The sequence below is a fragment of the Phascolarctos cinereus genome, unplaced genomic scaffold (genome assembly GCF_003287225.1).
Source record: "Phascolarctos cinereus isolate Bilbo 61053 unplaced genomic scaffold, phaCin_HiC Scaffold_726;HRSCAF=1367, whole genome shotgun sequence".
In the NCBI taxonomy this organism is placed as follows: Eukaryota; Metazoa; Chordata; class Mammalia; order Diprotodontia; family Phascolarctidae; genus Phascolarctos; species Phascolarctos cinereus.
Window position 1 is genome coordinate 313017369 of NW_027556098.1, and position 17669 is coordinate 313035037.

Sequence of the window (17669 nt, forward strand, 5' to 3'; positions counted from 1 at the left end):
CCACAGCAGGTTTTTACCCAGTGGGAAGAAACAAAGTTAGGATATAGGAATGTGACTCTGGCCCCAGAGGCTAGAAAGAGACATGGGGAGAGACTGGAAGAAGAAGATCATAGGTAAGGAGCTGCTAGGGTCACCGAGGTGGAGGAGATGAGGCCTAGGTTTGCTGGGGAGCCTGGGGAAAGGGATGCGGAGATGGAGAGGAGGAAGTAGTTTCAAGGCATTACAAAGTAAGGACTGATAAGGCTTGGGAACTGACCAGATAAAGAAGAGGGTGGTATCATGGATGACTGGGAAACCAATGTAGTACAACTGGAAGAGAAGCAGGTAAATGGGGAAAAAAAATCTTTGCAGTAAGTTTCTCTGATAAAGGTCTCATTTCTAAGCTATATGGGAAACTTATTCAAATTTGTAAGGATAAAAGCCATTCCCCCAAATGATAAATAATTAAGAGATAAGTATAGGAAGTTTTCGGAGGGTTACCAATAGCCATAGGATAAATTGCTCTAAATCACCAAAAATTAGAAAAATGCAAATTAAAACATCTCTGAGGTACCAACTCACACCTATCAGATTAGCTAAAATGACAAAAAAGAAAAATGACAAATGCGATGGGGCTATGGGAAAATGGGTACATTAAGGAACTAGTGGTGGAACTATGAACTAATTTGACTATTTTATAAAACAATTTGCAACTATACACTAAAAACAATTAAAACTGTACACATCCTTTGGCTCAGCAATACCATTATAAAAGAAAGGGAAAAAGGACATGTATTCAAAAAATATCTGCAACTGCTCTTTTTGTAGTGGCAAACAACTAGAAACTGAGGGCATGCCCATCAACTGGGGAATGGCTAGAGAAGTCATGGTACAAGAATGTGATGGAATACTATTGTGTTATAAAATGCATGATGAGGGAAATGGTTTCAGAAAAACCTGGGAAGCCTTGAATGCAAAGTGAAGTGAGCAGGATCAGGAGAGCAACTTATATGATAACAACAAAACTGGAAAGAAGAGCGTCTTTCAAAGACTTAGGAACTCTGATCAATGCAATGAATGACCACAGTTCCAGAGGACTCATGATGAAACATGCTGGCCACCTGCAGATACAGAGGTGATGGTCTCACAGTGCAGATCCAGGCTTATGGTGGAGGGTTATCTTTGGACATGGCTAATGCCAGATTTGTTTGGCTTGGCTGCAATAACCTATTGTTTTTTCTCGAATTCTCAACTGGGGAAGGAGGGAGAGAATTTGAATTTGAAAATAAAGTAAAACTGAATTTTAAAAAATGAAAAAAGCAAAAAAAAAGCATGAGTGGGAAAATAATCATCCTGATGGGGATGCCATTAAGTAGACCACTGGGTTTTTTTTGTTTGTTTGTTTTTTGCTAGGCAATCGGGGTTAAGTGACTTGCCCAGGGTTACACGACCAGTGAGCGTCATGTGTCTGAGGCTGGATTTCAACTCAAGTCCACCTGACTCCAGGGCTGGTGCTCTATCCACTGTGCCACCTAGCTGCCCCTGTAGATACTGCTTTTGAGGAGCTGTCAGATATGCTGAAGATAGAAGTACTAGTAAGATACCCAGGCCCTGATATGGACATGTCCTGCTCCCTTCCAACTCTGACTCAGAGACATACGTTTGGCCCTCAGAGGGCTAGTCTGGGGCTTGACCTATAAGTACATTTGGGCTCCTAGGGAGAAGTGGAAGTTGAGGCTAATGGAGTAATAGACTATTAAGCAAAATGGTGAGAAGAACAGAGGGCAGAGAACTGAGTGTGGCCTCAACTGAAGGGAGAGAGAAAGAAAACTTGGAGAGAGAAAAGAGACGGGAAGAGCATAAAGGAGTGTGCCTGTACAGACGACGTAGCATTCAGGTCAGATTCAGATGCTGAATTTGACCGAGTTCTCTTTGACGTCAAGTCTAGGGCCTTTCTACCGTAGCTCATGGCCTTGGGTGAGGTCAACCTCAGACTTTGAGCAAAGCATTTACAGAGAAGGAATAAGAGGCCAGCCCCTCCCTCAGGGACAAAGCCACCAGCTGTGTTTCTGCAGAACCAAAACATTCTCCTCAGAAGGGCGTAAGTTCTTGTTATTTCCATTTCATAGGTAAGAAATGTGAAGTCCAGAGGACTTAGGAGAAAGAGCACTAGATTGAGCGCCAAAGAAGCAATCAGATGCTTTGTGGCCTTGGACAAACTATGCTGCCTCTCTAGACCTCAGTTTCCCTATCCATAAAAAAAAGGGGTGAGACTAGATACACCGCCTAAAGTTCCTCTCATCTTTAAAGCCTATGATCCTATTTTGCAGATGTCAGAGCCAGGATCATGCTCATTTTACAGATGAGGAAACTGAGGCTCAAGTAGGCATAGTGTCATGCTTAGTCATGTAACACAGCTACAGATTCTAGAATAAGGTCTTGAGTCCTGGCTGAAAGAGCCAGGCACCCCAACTCCCAGTTACTTACAGGTCGCAGTTTGCCGTAGGAGGCCTCTGGTGTGTGTCTCGGGGGCTGAGAGAACCCGGGAGAATCGGAGCCGAAGCTGTTTTCTGTGGGAGAGAACCAGAGTCATGAGTGTGAGATCCCAGGTGGGGTAATGGGTATAGACGGGTAAGGGAAAGAGCACAGCAAAGTGTCCTGTGAGCCTCACCATTCATGGATGGAGACCTGGGGAAGTACCTCGAGTTCCTCTTGTCGGGGCTGGGGGAAGGGCTGCTGGGCGGCTGGTCATATAACGGCAGTGGAGGCAGAGAATTGTGCGGCTTGGGGGAGGGAGAGATCTGGGAAGAAAGGGAGAAGTACTTAAAGAGTCTGATTGATAGGAAGACAATCCATTTAGTGGCTCTGCTCACACACTAATACGACTTCTGTAGAGTGAGGCATTGGCCAGTGATGTGAAGTTGGAAGACCCAGGTTCAAATCTCAACTTTGGTACTTACACCTATCAACAGGCAATCATATCACGAGACTGATGTGAAAACCAGGTTTATTATAAGAGAAATGAACATGCATCTGGAACCCAAAGAGTTCAACAATCCGTACAGAAGTCTGCATATGTATGACAGTATAATAAAAGGAGGAGAAAACAGGAAGGGGTATGGCATGGGAGGGGAAATGTGCAGTATGACCCCTCCTGAAGGGAAGAAACAAGGTGATGGCAAAAGCCAAATTCTTTTCCTTTGGGAACTGCGAGACTGTAAGATAGGAGAGTCTGCTCATCTGCAAAGGATCCCAGCTGCACAAGCATCATCCCAGCCTAGCACAGACTGGCTGGCACCTGTCTTGCCTCCCAAGGACACACAGGCAGTCCATTTTGGGGTACAATGACAAATTATGTCAGCTTGGGGGGAAGGGGCTTCATCCTTGACATATTCAGGGCCTTCTGCATGCTCTGCATCCAGTGTTTCTAGAAGACACAGCATCTCAAAAAGACAAGTTCAGGGTTAACACTTAACATAGCCTATATGTTACTGGTCAAGTCACTTTCCTTCTCTGAGATTCTGTTTCTTCAACTGTAAATTGAGGGCATTCAATTAGATGATGGTTAAAGCTCCTTCCAACTTTAAATCTTATGATCAACTTAATTCGATACAACCTTTTTTTTTTTAACTGAACCTATGATTTCATTGATACAGGGAACTCTCAGTGAGTAAATTCCTGGTACCAACCTAGATCAACCCATGCTATGCAATCTATAATCTTAGAGAGTTGCCTGCAGCACTAAGAGGTTGGTGACAAGCCTAAGTCAGAGGGCTTGAAACGAAGTCCTCTTGGCTATGAAGCCAGCTCTCTCTGGACTACGCCAGCTGCCCGGCATGTTGGAATGACTGTGCCAAGCACTGGGGATATACAGAGATTAGAAGGAAACAGCCCATGACCGCAACAAGTTTAACTACACGGCACCTTGTACTCCTCTGGGAAGGAGCTTTCTATCAGATTCCCCTGGTTAGGAGCAGATAGGACAGTCATAGGCCACCAACGGACTGCGATACTTTCCTTTTTTTTTTTTTCCTAATTTTTAAATTTTTTTTTTTTTAGTTTTTAGGCAACTGGGGTTAAGTGACTTGCCCAGGGTCACACAGCTAGGAAATGTCAAGTGTTTGGTCTGAGGCCGGATCTGAACTCAGGTCCTCCTGACTTCAGGGTCGGTGCTCTATCCACTGCACCACCTCGCTGCCCTGTGAGCCTTTCTCTCTGCTGGTCATTTCTGCAGCTCTCTGATTCCACCTCAAACAGGCAGTAAATTCAGCAGTGTAGCAGAGCAGGGGCAGCGCTGGGCGTGGAGTCTGAATCTGGGCCCTGACACCAACTGCTGGGACCCTGGGACAAGTCACTGCTCTTTCCTGGCCATCAGTTTCCTCGTCTGAAGGAGGAGGATAGTGACACCTGCCCTTCTTACCCTGGAGAATATCCTCACCCAAGTGTCACATAAAAAGTGCCACAGCCACCTGGCAGCACAGCCACTTCAGTGAAAGCTGCTGAGCAGCCAGGCGCCTGGGTGGATGAGAAACAACTACCAGCTGGCAGACGGAGTTTCTGAAAGCCTTCTGATGAGCTGCGTAATGACAGTCTGAACAGAATAAACATATGCACGAACACTTTGCAAACCCCCCAATATCATGTGGTAACAGGGTCCAAAGCAACAGTCATCGAAATAATGACAAGTCCTAAAACTGGTAGCCCGTGCCCACAGAGCAGCACGTGGTCACACGCACCGAGTCCCAGCCACTCTCCCTCATGGTATCATTATCACAACGGCAGTGAGAGACTGAGGATGAGGACCGTGAACCCCATTTAGCAGAGGGAAAGACAGATGCCAAGAGGTCAAGCACCTTATCCAGTATCACCCAGCCCCTTGATGGTGAAGCTAAGACTCCAACTCAGGTCTCCCGACCCCAAGGCCAAGAGTTTCTCAAACATTCTGCTGTCTTTTGTTTTCATGTAAACTCAAGCTGATGTACAGAATGGAAAAATCCATTAGCAGCTTTAATATTTCCATTTATTCACAGAGCAGTTTATTCTCATTGTTCATTTAATTAGCCTCAGGAACAGTAAGTGCTCACATTTTTACTGCATTTTGTGGTTTATAAATTACTTTCTCCTCACAACAACCCTGTGAGGGTGCCAAAATTGTTACTACTATTTCACAGAGCAGGAAACAACAGTCCTGGGAGGGACCTCAGGGAAGGATGGGTGGGGATTTGTATCACGGAAGGGGATACTCACACCAATGAGATCACAGATCCAGTGGCAAATTTAGAGATAAGGAGACACAGGTGGGGTTTACAAAGGCAAAGCAACTTGCCTACAGTCCCGTGGTGAGTGTAAGAAGAGCTAGCATTTATACCCTGGTTCTTGTCTTGCAGTTCAGTGTTCTTTCTATTAAACAGTGCACACGCAGGATATGGGGAGAGATGACTGGCTGCCCGTACTCCCCACAGATGACAAATGCAGCCAAAATCAGTACATCTCCTTTGTGATCAACGGTCCCCACTGCAAGACAGCGAGAGTCCATGGCCTTGAGGAGTGCAGCTGGGGCCACGGAGCTCAGGAGTGCTGATCTGAGCACTCACTTGCTGGCTGTGGCCCATGAGCACCATGCTTGCAGCTACTCTGTGGTAAATATATAGCTCCACATGCATGTACTGCAATGTATTTTCTTTGTTCAGAAGACTGACTAACTGAATTTCTGTGATGCATCCCTGAAGGGTCCCTGTGGGTTTAGACAGGGACCCAGTGGAATGCCAGAACTACTGAGGGTACCTTAAGTACTTTCTGTACTTGCTTAGGGACTTCTACGAATCCTTTGAATCTGCCATATTTTCTGTGGGGTAAAATAAAGGTTGTCCAAGCAAAATGCAATTATGACATTGAATGTTTGCAGGAGAGCTGGGACCACGTTACCCGTCTTTGGAGAAACCTAAATGTGAGCTCTCCCTAGGCTTTCTTTTTGACATTTCTTTGGAATATACTCTGGGCTGAGGACAAACCAAACCAAGTCAAAGAGAGACACTGACACTGCCTATGCTTAGCTCAAGATAAACAATCAGTCTGTGACAGCAATGCCTCATGTTTGCCTAGGGCTTTGCAGTGACAAGTGAGTTCACAGTAGGTATCACACTGGATCTCTCCAATAACCTTGGGGGAAGGGTAAAACAGAGAAGGGACAGGACCTGCCCAATGCCATATGTGGAATGAGCCCAGAAGATTAATATGGTCAGGAAAATTTTTTTTTTTTGCTTTTTGGTGAGGCAATCAAGGTTAAGTGACTTGCCCAGGGTCACACAGCTAGTAAGTGTCTGAGGTTAGATTTCAACTCAGGTCCTCCTGACTAGGAAAATTATTTTGACAGTTGTGTGGAGGACAGATTAAGTGAGGGGACTAGAAGTGGGGTGAACAATTAGGAAGAGAGGGATGATGAGAACCTCAACTAAGGTAGCAGACATGTGAGTAGAGAAGAGATTAATTTAAGAAATATTAGGGAGGTAGAACTGACAAGACTTGACAACTAATTGGATGTGGGGCAAGGATGAGTAAAAGAAAAGGCTCAAAGGAAGACTATGGGGTTATGTACTTGTATTATTGGGAGGAGGATAGTGGTACCCTAGAGAATCGGGAAAGTCAAGACGAAGGGTATATTTAGGGGAGGAGATAAATTCCATTTGCATGTACTGAGAGATGTTTAGGAGGCAATTAATGATGTGGGACTGGAGTTCAGAAGAGTGATTACGGTTAAAGAGATAGATCAATCGATCGCTTGATCCATCTGGGAGTTATCTGTCTGGAGATAAAAATTAAATCCATGGAAGTGGATAAGATACTGAGGGAGAGTGTAGAAAAAGAAGAAAAGAGGGTCTAGGCCAGAACCCCGTGGGACACCTAGGCAGATGAAATGGCTCAGTGTTTCATGAGCACAGCAGGCCTCAGTATCCATCACTCTGACCAAGACTACTGAAACAGCCTCCTAACTGGTCTGTACCAATCTATCCTTCAAGTGGTGACTGAATAAGCTTCCTAATGCACAAGTTTCACCATGCCACGCTCATGCTCAAAAACTTGATTTTTTTCTCAAAAATTTGATTTCCTATCGTCTCTTCAGATACAACACAAACTCCTCAGCCTGGCATTTAAGGCCTCACACAATCTGCTGCCAACCTTATCTCATGTTATTCTTCCTTTTACATTCTCTACGGTCTAGCTAAACTGGAAAACAGGCTGTTTCTGATTACTGACCTGCTCTTCCACTGTGGTACATTTATGGAAGCTTCTTTCTGTGTTCAGAATGGTCTCATCCTCATCACTACCAATCAAAACTAAGCTAGTGATCGTGGGCAATTTATATATCCAAACCTCAGTATCTTCACTCATAAAACGATGAAGAAACAAACTTTGAAGCCGAAAACAAGTTGGTTATTTTTACTGCTGCTGTGGGCCCCTCTGTTTTCAATCGCAGGCCTACTTAGATGCCGTATCCCCCTCTCTATGTCTTCCCTGATTACTCCACCCCCAAGTGGTCTCTTTCTCTCATGTTCACAGAGCCCTTTGCTTGGGACCTATCACAGAACCACAGAATCCCAGAGTCTCATTCAACCCAGCCCTAAAAAGGATTCCGTACATGACACACCTGACAAACAGTGCTCCAGCCTCTGCTTGAAGACCTCCTGCTACCTTGTTAGGGATAGGTCACATTCCCAGTAGGGATAGCGCTAATTGTCAGGAAGCTTCTCTTAACATTAAGCCTGCATGTGCATCCCTTCCCTCCTGCCTCTGAGGCAGGTGCTCTGGCTCTGTCCCAGTCTACTCTGGACTCTATTCATCTGTGTCCATGTATCTCTTCCTAGTAGACCGTAAACCCTAAGAGGGCACAGAGGTATGAAGAACAGGGGCTGGCCTTAGTACATTTTCTAATCCAATGGAAACAACGTAGGCTTTTTTTGGGAAAGCAATACACAACACGGACAAGCCACAGGATTCAGAGCCAGGGGGGAACTACGAGATCATTTAATGCCATCCAATGCAGGCAGTTTATAGGCGAGATTTCCACAACCTCTCATGCTATCCTTGTGGACAGGTTGGAAAGTGTAGACAGTACTGTTAGGTGGGAGTAGAACTGGGTGAAGAAACAGGCCCAAAGGATAGTCGTTAACGGGATATGGACGACAAGGAATAAGGTCTCTAATGGGTGCCCGAGGGATCTGTGTCTGTGTATTGTTCAACACTTTCATCAATGACTTGGAAGAAGGTGCAGATGGAAGTAAATCTGGGAGGGATAATTAATTTACTAGACAAGAGTCAACAGGCTAGAATAACAGAACAAATCAATTAAGATAAAAGATACTAAGATGAGTGGCCAGTCCCAGATATGAAATCAAAGAATTGATTTCACAGGTACAAGATGGGGGAAGTACAGCTAGGCAGTAGTTCCACCTTAAAAAGATCTGGGGGTTCTGATGGGCCAATATAAGTGTACAGTGCAATATGACAGCCCCCCAAAATAATGTGATCTTAGGCTGCTTTAAGAGAGAGTGTCCAGATGAGGGAGGGGGGAATCCTTTCAGAGTCTTTTTAAGTCACAGCATACCTATAGCATTGTACTCATTTCTTGGCCCCACATTGTGGAAAGAACATTGATAATCTAGAGAGAGGGCAGAGGGGATGGTGAGTAGGATGGTGAAGGGCACTGAGATCACAATGAGGATTGGCTGAAGAAAACGGGGACATTTAGCCTGGAGAAGAAAATATTTAGGGGGAGGGCTGAATGTGATAGCTGTCTGTAAGGATTTGAAGGTATGTGACTTGTTCTGCCCAGAGTTTACAATTAGGACTCATGGGAAGATGTTGAAGTAAAGAAGATTTGAGTTGGATGTTAAGAAAAACCTCCTGATGATTAGACCCAGAGAGAAGTGGAGTCTAAATGTGGAGACTGGCCTAAGGAGCTAGAGGCTTATCCAGAGACCAGGAGTTTTCAAAGACAGGCTGGAGGACCACTTATAGCATATGGATAACAGTAGGCTGGACTAGATTAGAGGCATCAAATCAAAGGAATCAGATTAAAATGTAACTAGGAAATATTCAACCAAAGAAATAAAAAACACTCCAACACAGATAATGTTAATTTGTGGTTTTCTAAGTCAGTATGTGGCCTGTGGGGATCCTTTTTTATTTAAGCTGGCCATTCCTGCACTAGATGACCCCTCAGAATCTCCCTGAACGTTGAGGCCCAAAGATGCTGAGAACAGCTGGTGGAGCTGGGACTGGAGCCAGATCCTCTCTTTTGAAATCCACTGCTCCTTTCACCTGGCCACTACTTGAGGTAAGTCAAAGTCTGGAGACTCAAATATTTCACTATATCCTTCCTGCTTTACCCCATAATTAACTGCAGAAAGGTGACAGCACATTCCTTCTGCACTGAACCCCTTCTAGGGGCAGCATACATATCTGGCCTGCAGCAGACATTGAGGTAGAGACAACTGATGCACAAAGACAAGGTGACTATGTCCATCTCTCTCCAGGGCCATCAAGGGTCTCCACCATCTTTATTTTGTCCTTTCCTTAGGCACCATCCGTGGGGCTTGGACATCACTCAGACTGAGGTGGGCAAAATCTTTCCTCAGAAGTCTGCCCTGATGGGGCCTGTAGGGGTGAGGCATGGATTGCTCTAGGAGAATACTACAGAACAGAAAATTAATGTGGGTATTCCACAGATGCTTCAGGGACATTTCCAATGTAGACTTCTCAGGGGCAGAGTTTTCATTGCCTTTATTCCCAGCACCCAGCATATGGCTCTGAACATAGAATCAATCAATCAACATTCATTAATGCTAAGAGCTGGGGATACAAACAGAGGCAGAAGATAGTCCCTGCCCTCAAGGAGATTACAGTCCAATGAGGAGAGGGGAGATAACAGGCAAACAAAATGTACAAAGCAAGCTATATACAGGATAAATGGGAAATAAGTACAAGAAGGAAAACACTAAACATAAGAGCAGTTGGGGAAGACTTCCAGTAAAAAAGGGATTTTAGTTGGGACTTACAAGAAGGCAGGGAAGTCAGTAGGTGGAGTGGAGGAGGGAGAGTGTTCCAGGCATGGGGACAGTCAAAGAGAATGCCTAGAGCTGAGAAGGTATGTAATAAATGCTTGTTGAATTAGACTGAATTGAAGAATAATTTTTCAATGAGCAATAGTAAGAATCAGATAAAGCAGCATCTTAGATTGCTAATGTATCTTTGTTTTAAAATAGGTGGCTGACCTATATAATGAGGACATTAGACTAAATCAGAAAACGTGGGTTCAAGTCCTAGTTCAGGACTTCCTATGCTGTAAGACCTTTAACAAGTCATGGTGAAATGTCTTAATAATCTTCTCAGGGTATTGTGAGGATCACACTGGCATAATGTGTATGAAAGTGCTTTGAGTCATTGTTGATAAGCTTCTTCCCCACCGCTCCCACCCCTTTCCCTTGCACTTACCTGAATCTCTCTCACCCATTGAGTATCACCATTTTCTGAGGCTGAAAGTTCTTCCACTAGCACCGATGGGAAAACGCCAATGTGTCCATTGAACTCTCCTTCCCAGAAACCATCATCATCTTGGTTCTCCTTGTTCAATATGCGGATGATTGCTCCCTCAGGAAAGGATAGCTCATCATCTGTCTGGCCTTCATAGTCATAAAGTGCTTTAACAAAACAGACTGTGGGGCAAAAGACAGAAAATAGTGGCTGAGGTCATTTCCAGCTTAGCTACTGGCCCCCCCCCCCCTTCACGTGTGCCTACAGGACCACTAACCAATCACTGACCTGGCTCCTACTGAAGGACATAAGACGTCTTTGGATTCACAAAAACCATTCAGGTCAAGTGTGGCCCAAGGAAAGACTATTCCCTCTGCCCTACCATGTAATGCCTTTCCACCTGGAGCAATGTGTTTCTAACTCGTGTGATGCACTTATGGAATACTGAGCATTACATTCACTTGCATGTGTGTCTCGCACATTGTGTGACATCTAGAAACCTATACGCCCCTTGAGGGCAGGGACGATGGCTTACCTCAACTCTACATCTCTCCCAACTCCTGGTATTGTGTTCTGCATACTGCAGTTACTTATTAATTGTTTATTATAAAATTCTGCTACTACTGGTTGAAAAGGCTTGTTGAACTCTATCAATTATTACCACTGGAATCTCCATTGAGGCTCCCAGAAACAAGTTCTGCCTCGGTTGAATTGCTCGACGTGTGAGAGCGGCTGTCTAGTGCAGCAAGGGACTGCAGCATGCTCAGGAGGCTGTTGGATGTAGGAAACTGCAGGTACTTCTCGGGCACGTAACCCACCTGGCCAACCTTGTTTCGGGCCTGTGGGAGAGAGGGACGAGAGGGTGGTGCATTCACAGACATGAAGGTCAGGGGCCTCGTGAGAACCCAAAGAAACTCCTCAAAATGCCACGAGAAAGGGTTATATGAGCAAAGGAATCTACCTTTACCCAGTCTTCCATATCTCCATCTTCAATCACTTCTAACACCTCATGCTCCTCAATCGTCAGCTCGTCTGGCTGAGATGCCTGCAATGGAGGATGGTCATGGACAAAATTATAAAGGTTAGATAAAGAGCAGATGTAGGCTGGTCATCAAAAAGAAAAAAAAAGCCAGAGAGCAAAATGATTTTGAAAAGGAATTCAAGTACAAAAATTTCAATGCTCTAAGGATTTTATGAGGTGAAACTAATGAAAACAAGTGGTGGGATGGGTCATTCATGAGGTACTATGCTTTAGAGAACTGGAAGACCCTGTGACTGTGAGCAAGTTCCTCAAGGTCTCTGTGTCTCCGTTTCTTCATCTGCACAGCAGGGATGACACGCCTGCCTTTTCCCAGGGGGATTCTGGGATGAATTCACATTTGTAAACAAGATGAAGTAAATGAATGAATGAACGCATGGCTTCTATAAGGACCATGGAAGGTAACTAAATAAACAACAGCAACGAGACAACATGGCAGCTGAGTACCATGGGACTAGGCATGCAAACGCGGCAAGGAATGACGTGCTTGAGTGTGAAGATGGTTCAGACAACGCCTTGATTTGAGGGTCATCAACTGTAGAACACTGTCCATGAGACAGGTACGTTGTGGAAAGGGCTGTGATGCATGGTTAGCCAGGGCTTGGTACTTATGGGCACCTCTGCACCCTGGTCGCAGGGCTCTGCTGATCAAGCATATGCTTTGTGCACATGCCTGACCTCAGAGATCCTGGTATTTACTATCTACTGGGCATCTATTCCCCTTAAGATCTCATTCTCTGAACTTGGTCATATGTCCCCTTACAGGAAAAAAATAGCATTATGACATGTTTGCACAATTATGGAAATATAAACACATTCTGGTCAGGCTTTTAAAAAATCACTTACCTCAAAGCATAAGAGGCAAGAACTTCTGATGGCTTTTCAAGTAGGGGAAAACTTTCTCCCTCATCAATAGCTAAATTCCTTCCTCTCTTTGCTGCTCTGAATGTGAGAACATCAAGGAGGGGGGGAGTCACTTGGAGCCATGTTCATGGGAGAGTCTGCAGAGTCATCTGACCATGATTTGTCTGGTGCATGTTAAACCCAAATCACCTGTCACTGCCCACAGGTCCAGAGACTCTCAGAGCTGGCAGGAACCTTAAGAGACCCTCCAGCCCAGTCCCATCCCTTTACAGATGCTGAACTTAGGTCTGAGCTCACGCAAATAATGACTCGGCAGAGTCACAATGCCAACCCAGGTTGTCTTACTTTTTAACCTTGTGCTCTTTTCCATTACACCATGCTGCCCTCCAGGACGCTAATGTGCTATTTTAACATGGCAATGAAAAAAAAGAAAAGTGTAGTTGGCCTCAAACGTAAAGCTATTCGAGTTCAAAGAACCGACGGGAGTCCTTTAACAACATTAGCTACAAAGATCCCATCCATGAGGCTTCTCATGTCCAGTGTTAGCTAGAGCTGTAGCTGTGGCAAGAGCTCTTTACTGCTCCCATTATGTCATTATGATTATACTACCCTTCAAAGCCCCGCCATAATGCCACCTTCTCCAGGAAGCCTGCCTTGATTTCCCCAGACAGATTTCTCCCCTTTTGTCCCTTGGACCACACGTAGCACTTTGCGCTTCCCTGATGCACGTACGACAGCAACTCACAATCTTACGGTGCTTTAACAACAAAGTACTTTCTTCACAACAACCCCATGAGGCAGGGAATTACACATATGTGTACACGCACTGTATTTCTGTAAGTTACCTGGGGGTAAGAAATGTGTCTCATTCATCTGTCTCTGTCTCAACAATTGCTGAATTGAACTGAATTATGTTCTGGGTTATCTAGGGGATAGTTGCCTGTGGATAATTGATGGAATAAACTGTACACAAAGGGGTAGGCTATAATTGCTCAGGTACCACTTTCTCTGTCATTAAACACCTTAAAATCTGGAGCCAGCCCAGGAATTTTTCAATGAGAAGGAGATCAAAGACAGCAGATAAGCAACATGTCAGTTGGCTGAGAACTGCATGCTTGTCACGAAGCTCAATCTTAAAGACACCTAAGGAGGACCTGAAGCACAACTTAGATAATTACCAAGCAATGACTGGATGAAAACAACTTTTACAAAATAATTTTACTCATAGGCTACCTTAAGGAGAAACAGGTTGTTGGGTCAGGAGCAGTTGGGGAAAAGGAGACACGGAAGAAAAAAGGATGAGGGTGTATTTGCATATGGTTCTGGGCAGTATTTAATGTTATATGAATCTCCTGCTAAGATAAAGTGAAATGGCTGAAGAGAACATGCCAATCTCATCCCACCCTAAGTTGTGAAGCAAAGCAGTACCACCTTTCTGTTGGGGGATAGCCTGCTATAGTCAAAAGGGCATTCAATTTGGAATCAGAGAACCTGAGTTCAAACCCTGGCTTGGCCACTTAGCATTAGTGGCGCCTGAGGGAAGGCACCTCGTCTCTGTCGGCCTAGAGTGAGGGACTGGATCAGATGGCTTCTGAGCTTTCCTCCAGCTCTGAATTGATGATCCTACTGAGCACCGACTGCACTCCAGTATCAAGGCAGCACGAGGAGACAAAAACCAACAGCCAGAGCTTTCAGATGGATCCTGTGTTAGACTCACAGATAATGTAGATATCAACTTCTAATACTGGCTTTTCGAGATCCTCTTCTCCCTTTCAAGTCCCTAAGAACTCAGAAGTTGTCTTAAAATTACCAAGACAAACTCAAAACAAACACACACATCCCATGGAGTGTCGTGAAGTACAACATACAATGCAAGGCTGGCAACCCTACCAAGTCTGGGAGGGTGGTCAGTTACTCATCCTAACTCTCTCCTTCCACGTGCCCTTTGAGACCTCACATTCACACTGGTGCCTAGCAGCATCTAGGCAGGGGAAAGGAGAGAGGCTGGAATTTGTCCGGCTCCCTTGTCTTCTCTTTACCAGGAGGGAGAACTAATGCTCCCTCCCTTCTCCAGTGCTCCACGGCAGCTCAGAGATCTTCTCATAAGCATCCCTGCGAGGCAGACTGGACAAGTAGTTTTATCCCTCCCTTTGCAGATGCACTAGATTAATCAGGGAGATAAACTGATTTGCTCACAGTCACTTAACTAGGAAGGATCAGAGCTGGGATTCAGACTCGGCTCTCCTGATACTGAGAAGCTGCAAAGTCATCACAAGAGGGTGACCAGGCTGGTGAAGGGCCCTGACTTAGGGCCTGGAGTGAATGACCTGGAGACACCGAGCCAGGAGAAGTGAACACTCAGGATGGACGACATGGCTGCTGTCAAACAAAGAAGGGGCTGGCATACAGAAGTGGGATTAACATGTTCTGTCTGGCCCAGCAAAGTTGCACAGATGAATTCAGGCTTCACAAGGGGAAAGAATTTCAATTACAGCTATCTAAAAAGCAAGTGGTCTATCCTACGTCAATATTTGTCTTGGTTTCTGTTTTTTGGGGGACTGCCTCAGCAGGAGTGGGGCAGCCAGGTGGTGCAGTAGATAGAGCACCCAGCCAGAAATCAGGAGGCCTGAGTTCAAATCCAACCTCAGACACTTACTAGCTGTTTGACCCTAGGCACACCACTTAACCCTGTTTGCCTCAGTTCCTCATCTGTAAAATAAGCTGAAGAAGGAAATGGCAAGCCACTCCAGTATCTCTGCCAAGAACCACCCTGTCCAAAAACAAAAGGGGGTCACAAAGAGTTGGACGTGACTGAAATGACTCAGCATCAGCTTGGGCCCCGGGCTCTCCCTTGAAGGCAGGAGGACCACTTATGAGGTGGGTGGGAGACGGGATTCTTGATCAGGCGGGACTTGGACTAGATGCCAGCTGAGGTCCCTCCTAGCTCTGGATGCTGTGGCTCTGTCTACATTTAACATTCTCTCTGAGTAGAAAGTATCACTGGAAATAAGAGCTTGAGGTTTTCTGTGTAATATAGTTATTGTTCTTCCCCGTCTTGACGACCAGATAAAGGAGGGACAGCTGTATTAGGATGATGAAAAGAAGGTTCTGGAAACTGCTTTGAGACAAAGTTATATTCTGGACATTTTCCAAGGTCATGTTAGTGGACACCAGAGAGCTGGCCTCCAGACTCAGGAAGAGCTGGGTTCAAATCTTACCACTGCACATACTAGTTCTATGACCCCGGGCAACTTACTTAACCTCTCAGTTCCCCGGGCATCTCTCTAACATTAGCAGCTGCAGAGCACTTGCTGACCAGCAATGGCAAAGGGAGTGGCTTCATTAGATGTTCCCTACACCAACAAAATCACAGGTCCCATCAAACAAAAGCAAATGTGCAGCATTCCAAATAAGGGATCTTGAGAGGTATTATAGCGTAATGGAGAAAGAAGTGCACTTGGAGTAAGCAAAAAGCTGGGTTCAAATTCTGCCTCAGGTAACTTACTGGCCAAGAGACCCTAGCAAAGTCATCACCTCCTGGAATTTCATTTGCAAAATGGTGACAATAGTATCTCTCTCAGGGTTAATGTGAAGATTAAATGAGATGAGGTATAAAAAGTGCTTTGCAAATCTTAAAACCATCTCTAAATGTGAGCTCTCTTTTAACTAAGAGTGATTTAGGTCTGTCAGGGCAGGAACAGTAGGGCAGAGTGGGAAAAGCTCCAGGAAAACCAGGGTTCTGCTCCAGACTCTGCCCTTAACGTGTTGCTTGACCTCAGACAAATCCTTCCTCTTCTGGGTCTGGGTTTCCTCATCTGTAATATGAAGGGGCTGGACTAGATTTTATCCACCCTTTCCTCAGGTGTCAAAATAATCTTCCTAAACACAGGTCGGATCATGTCCCTGCCCTGCCCCAGCTTGGGTGGGTCCCTACTGCCAGGAGGATAAGGCACCAACTCCTCAGCAGGTTTAAAATAAAGCCCTGTGCTATCTGGCTGCAGCCGGTCCTTTAAGATGTTTATATTACTCTTCTTCAGGCATGCCAGATTCCAGCCATGCCATGCTCTTTGCCATTCCTTCCACTCCGCATTACCGTTCCCATTTCTCTGCCTTTGCCCATGTCACTATGAATGTCCAGCACGTAATTCCTCCTCCTCCCCTCTGCCTCCCAGAAGCCCTAGCTGGGGTCCAGGGTCTTCCCAGATGCTGCCTCCTTCAGGAAGCCTTTTCTCATCCCCTTGGTTACTAGGGCTCTGACTCTGTTCAAATGATATTTTATTTACTGATCTGTGTATCTGCTGGATCCCCAAAGTGGAATGTAATCTCCTTGAGGGAAGGGACATTCTATCTGCCTCAGTGTTCCTAGTGCCTAAGAGGATTCCTTGTACACAGTAGATGCTTAATAAAGGATTGCTGAATTGAATTATGCTTAAGGTCCTACCCCTTCCTGGCCCTCATTCTGATAATCTATGGTGTTATGGTTCTAGGTCCAGCAGACCTCTGTCCTGGTCAAACCAATAGGATTGAGCAAATAGATTTGAGCACCACATTTTAGGAAGGACACCGATAAAATGGAGTGAATCTGGAGGAGAGTGACTAGAATGATGAAGGGATTAGAGACCACACTGTTTGAGAATCAGCAGAAAGAACCAGGAGAATTTTTAGCCCAGACAGCTGAGAAGGCTCAGGAAGGACATTTTTACTGTCTTCAAAAATACAAAGGAGTAGGGAGATGAGCTTTCTTTTGCTTAGTCAGGGCAGAAGTGGGAAGGGAGGCAGAGTTTATCTAATGTAAGGAAAAACTTCCTAAATATTACAGCTGTCTATAGTGGGGTTGGTCATCAGAAGTAAGTTTCCCAGCACTGAAGAGCTTCCAGGAGAGGTGATGAACCTTTACTGCGGATGCCATGGAAGGGATTCTCCAGGAAGTTCTGGATTAATAGATACCATGTGAGGTTCTGCCAACTCTGAGATTTGAGGATTCCTGACCCACCACAGACATAGGTGATTTAGTACTAATCAGGCAGCTGTTGAGTATGTAAGACCCAAGATGTCACATGGAGATGTAATAAGTATCCACTTTTGAACAACCTTGTAAGAAGTACAAACCTTGTATGAATAGACAACTTTGCAGGTCAGTGGATAGTTTCGCAGGGTGCCCGATGGACTGGAACTGCTATCATCAAACACATCCATGTTGTCCTCAAATTCTTCCCCTTCTTCTCTTTCTGTATCCACATTAAGCTAGAGGGGAAAA

The 17669-nt window shown here is 45.2% G+C and overlaps 1 protein-coding gene across 2 annotated transcripts in view; it reads right to left on the minus strand.

Annotated features, from left to right (window-relative positions):
• Positions 1-17669, minus strand: part of FCHSD2 (FCH and double SH3 domains 2) — a 356033-nt gene that overhangs the window by 3519 nt on the left and 334845 nt on the right. For both annotated transcript variants that reach the window (XM_020989616.2, XM_078156892.1), the window contains exons 14-19: positions 17522-17656; positions 11471-11554; positions 11171-11348; positions 10471-10691; positions 2651-2780; positions 2467-2549 (exon numbers count right to left, since the gene is read on the minus strand). In XM_020989616.2, the coding sequence (XP_020845275.1) occupies positions 2467-2549; positions 2651-2780; positions 10471-10691; positions 11171-11348; positions 11471-11554; positions 17522-17656 (831 nt within the window). The remainder of the gene's footprint in view (positions 1-2466; positions 2550-2650; positions 2781-10470; positions 10692-11170; positions 11349-11470; positions 11555-17521; positions 17657-17669) is intronic.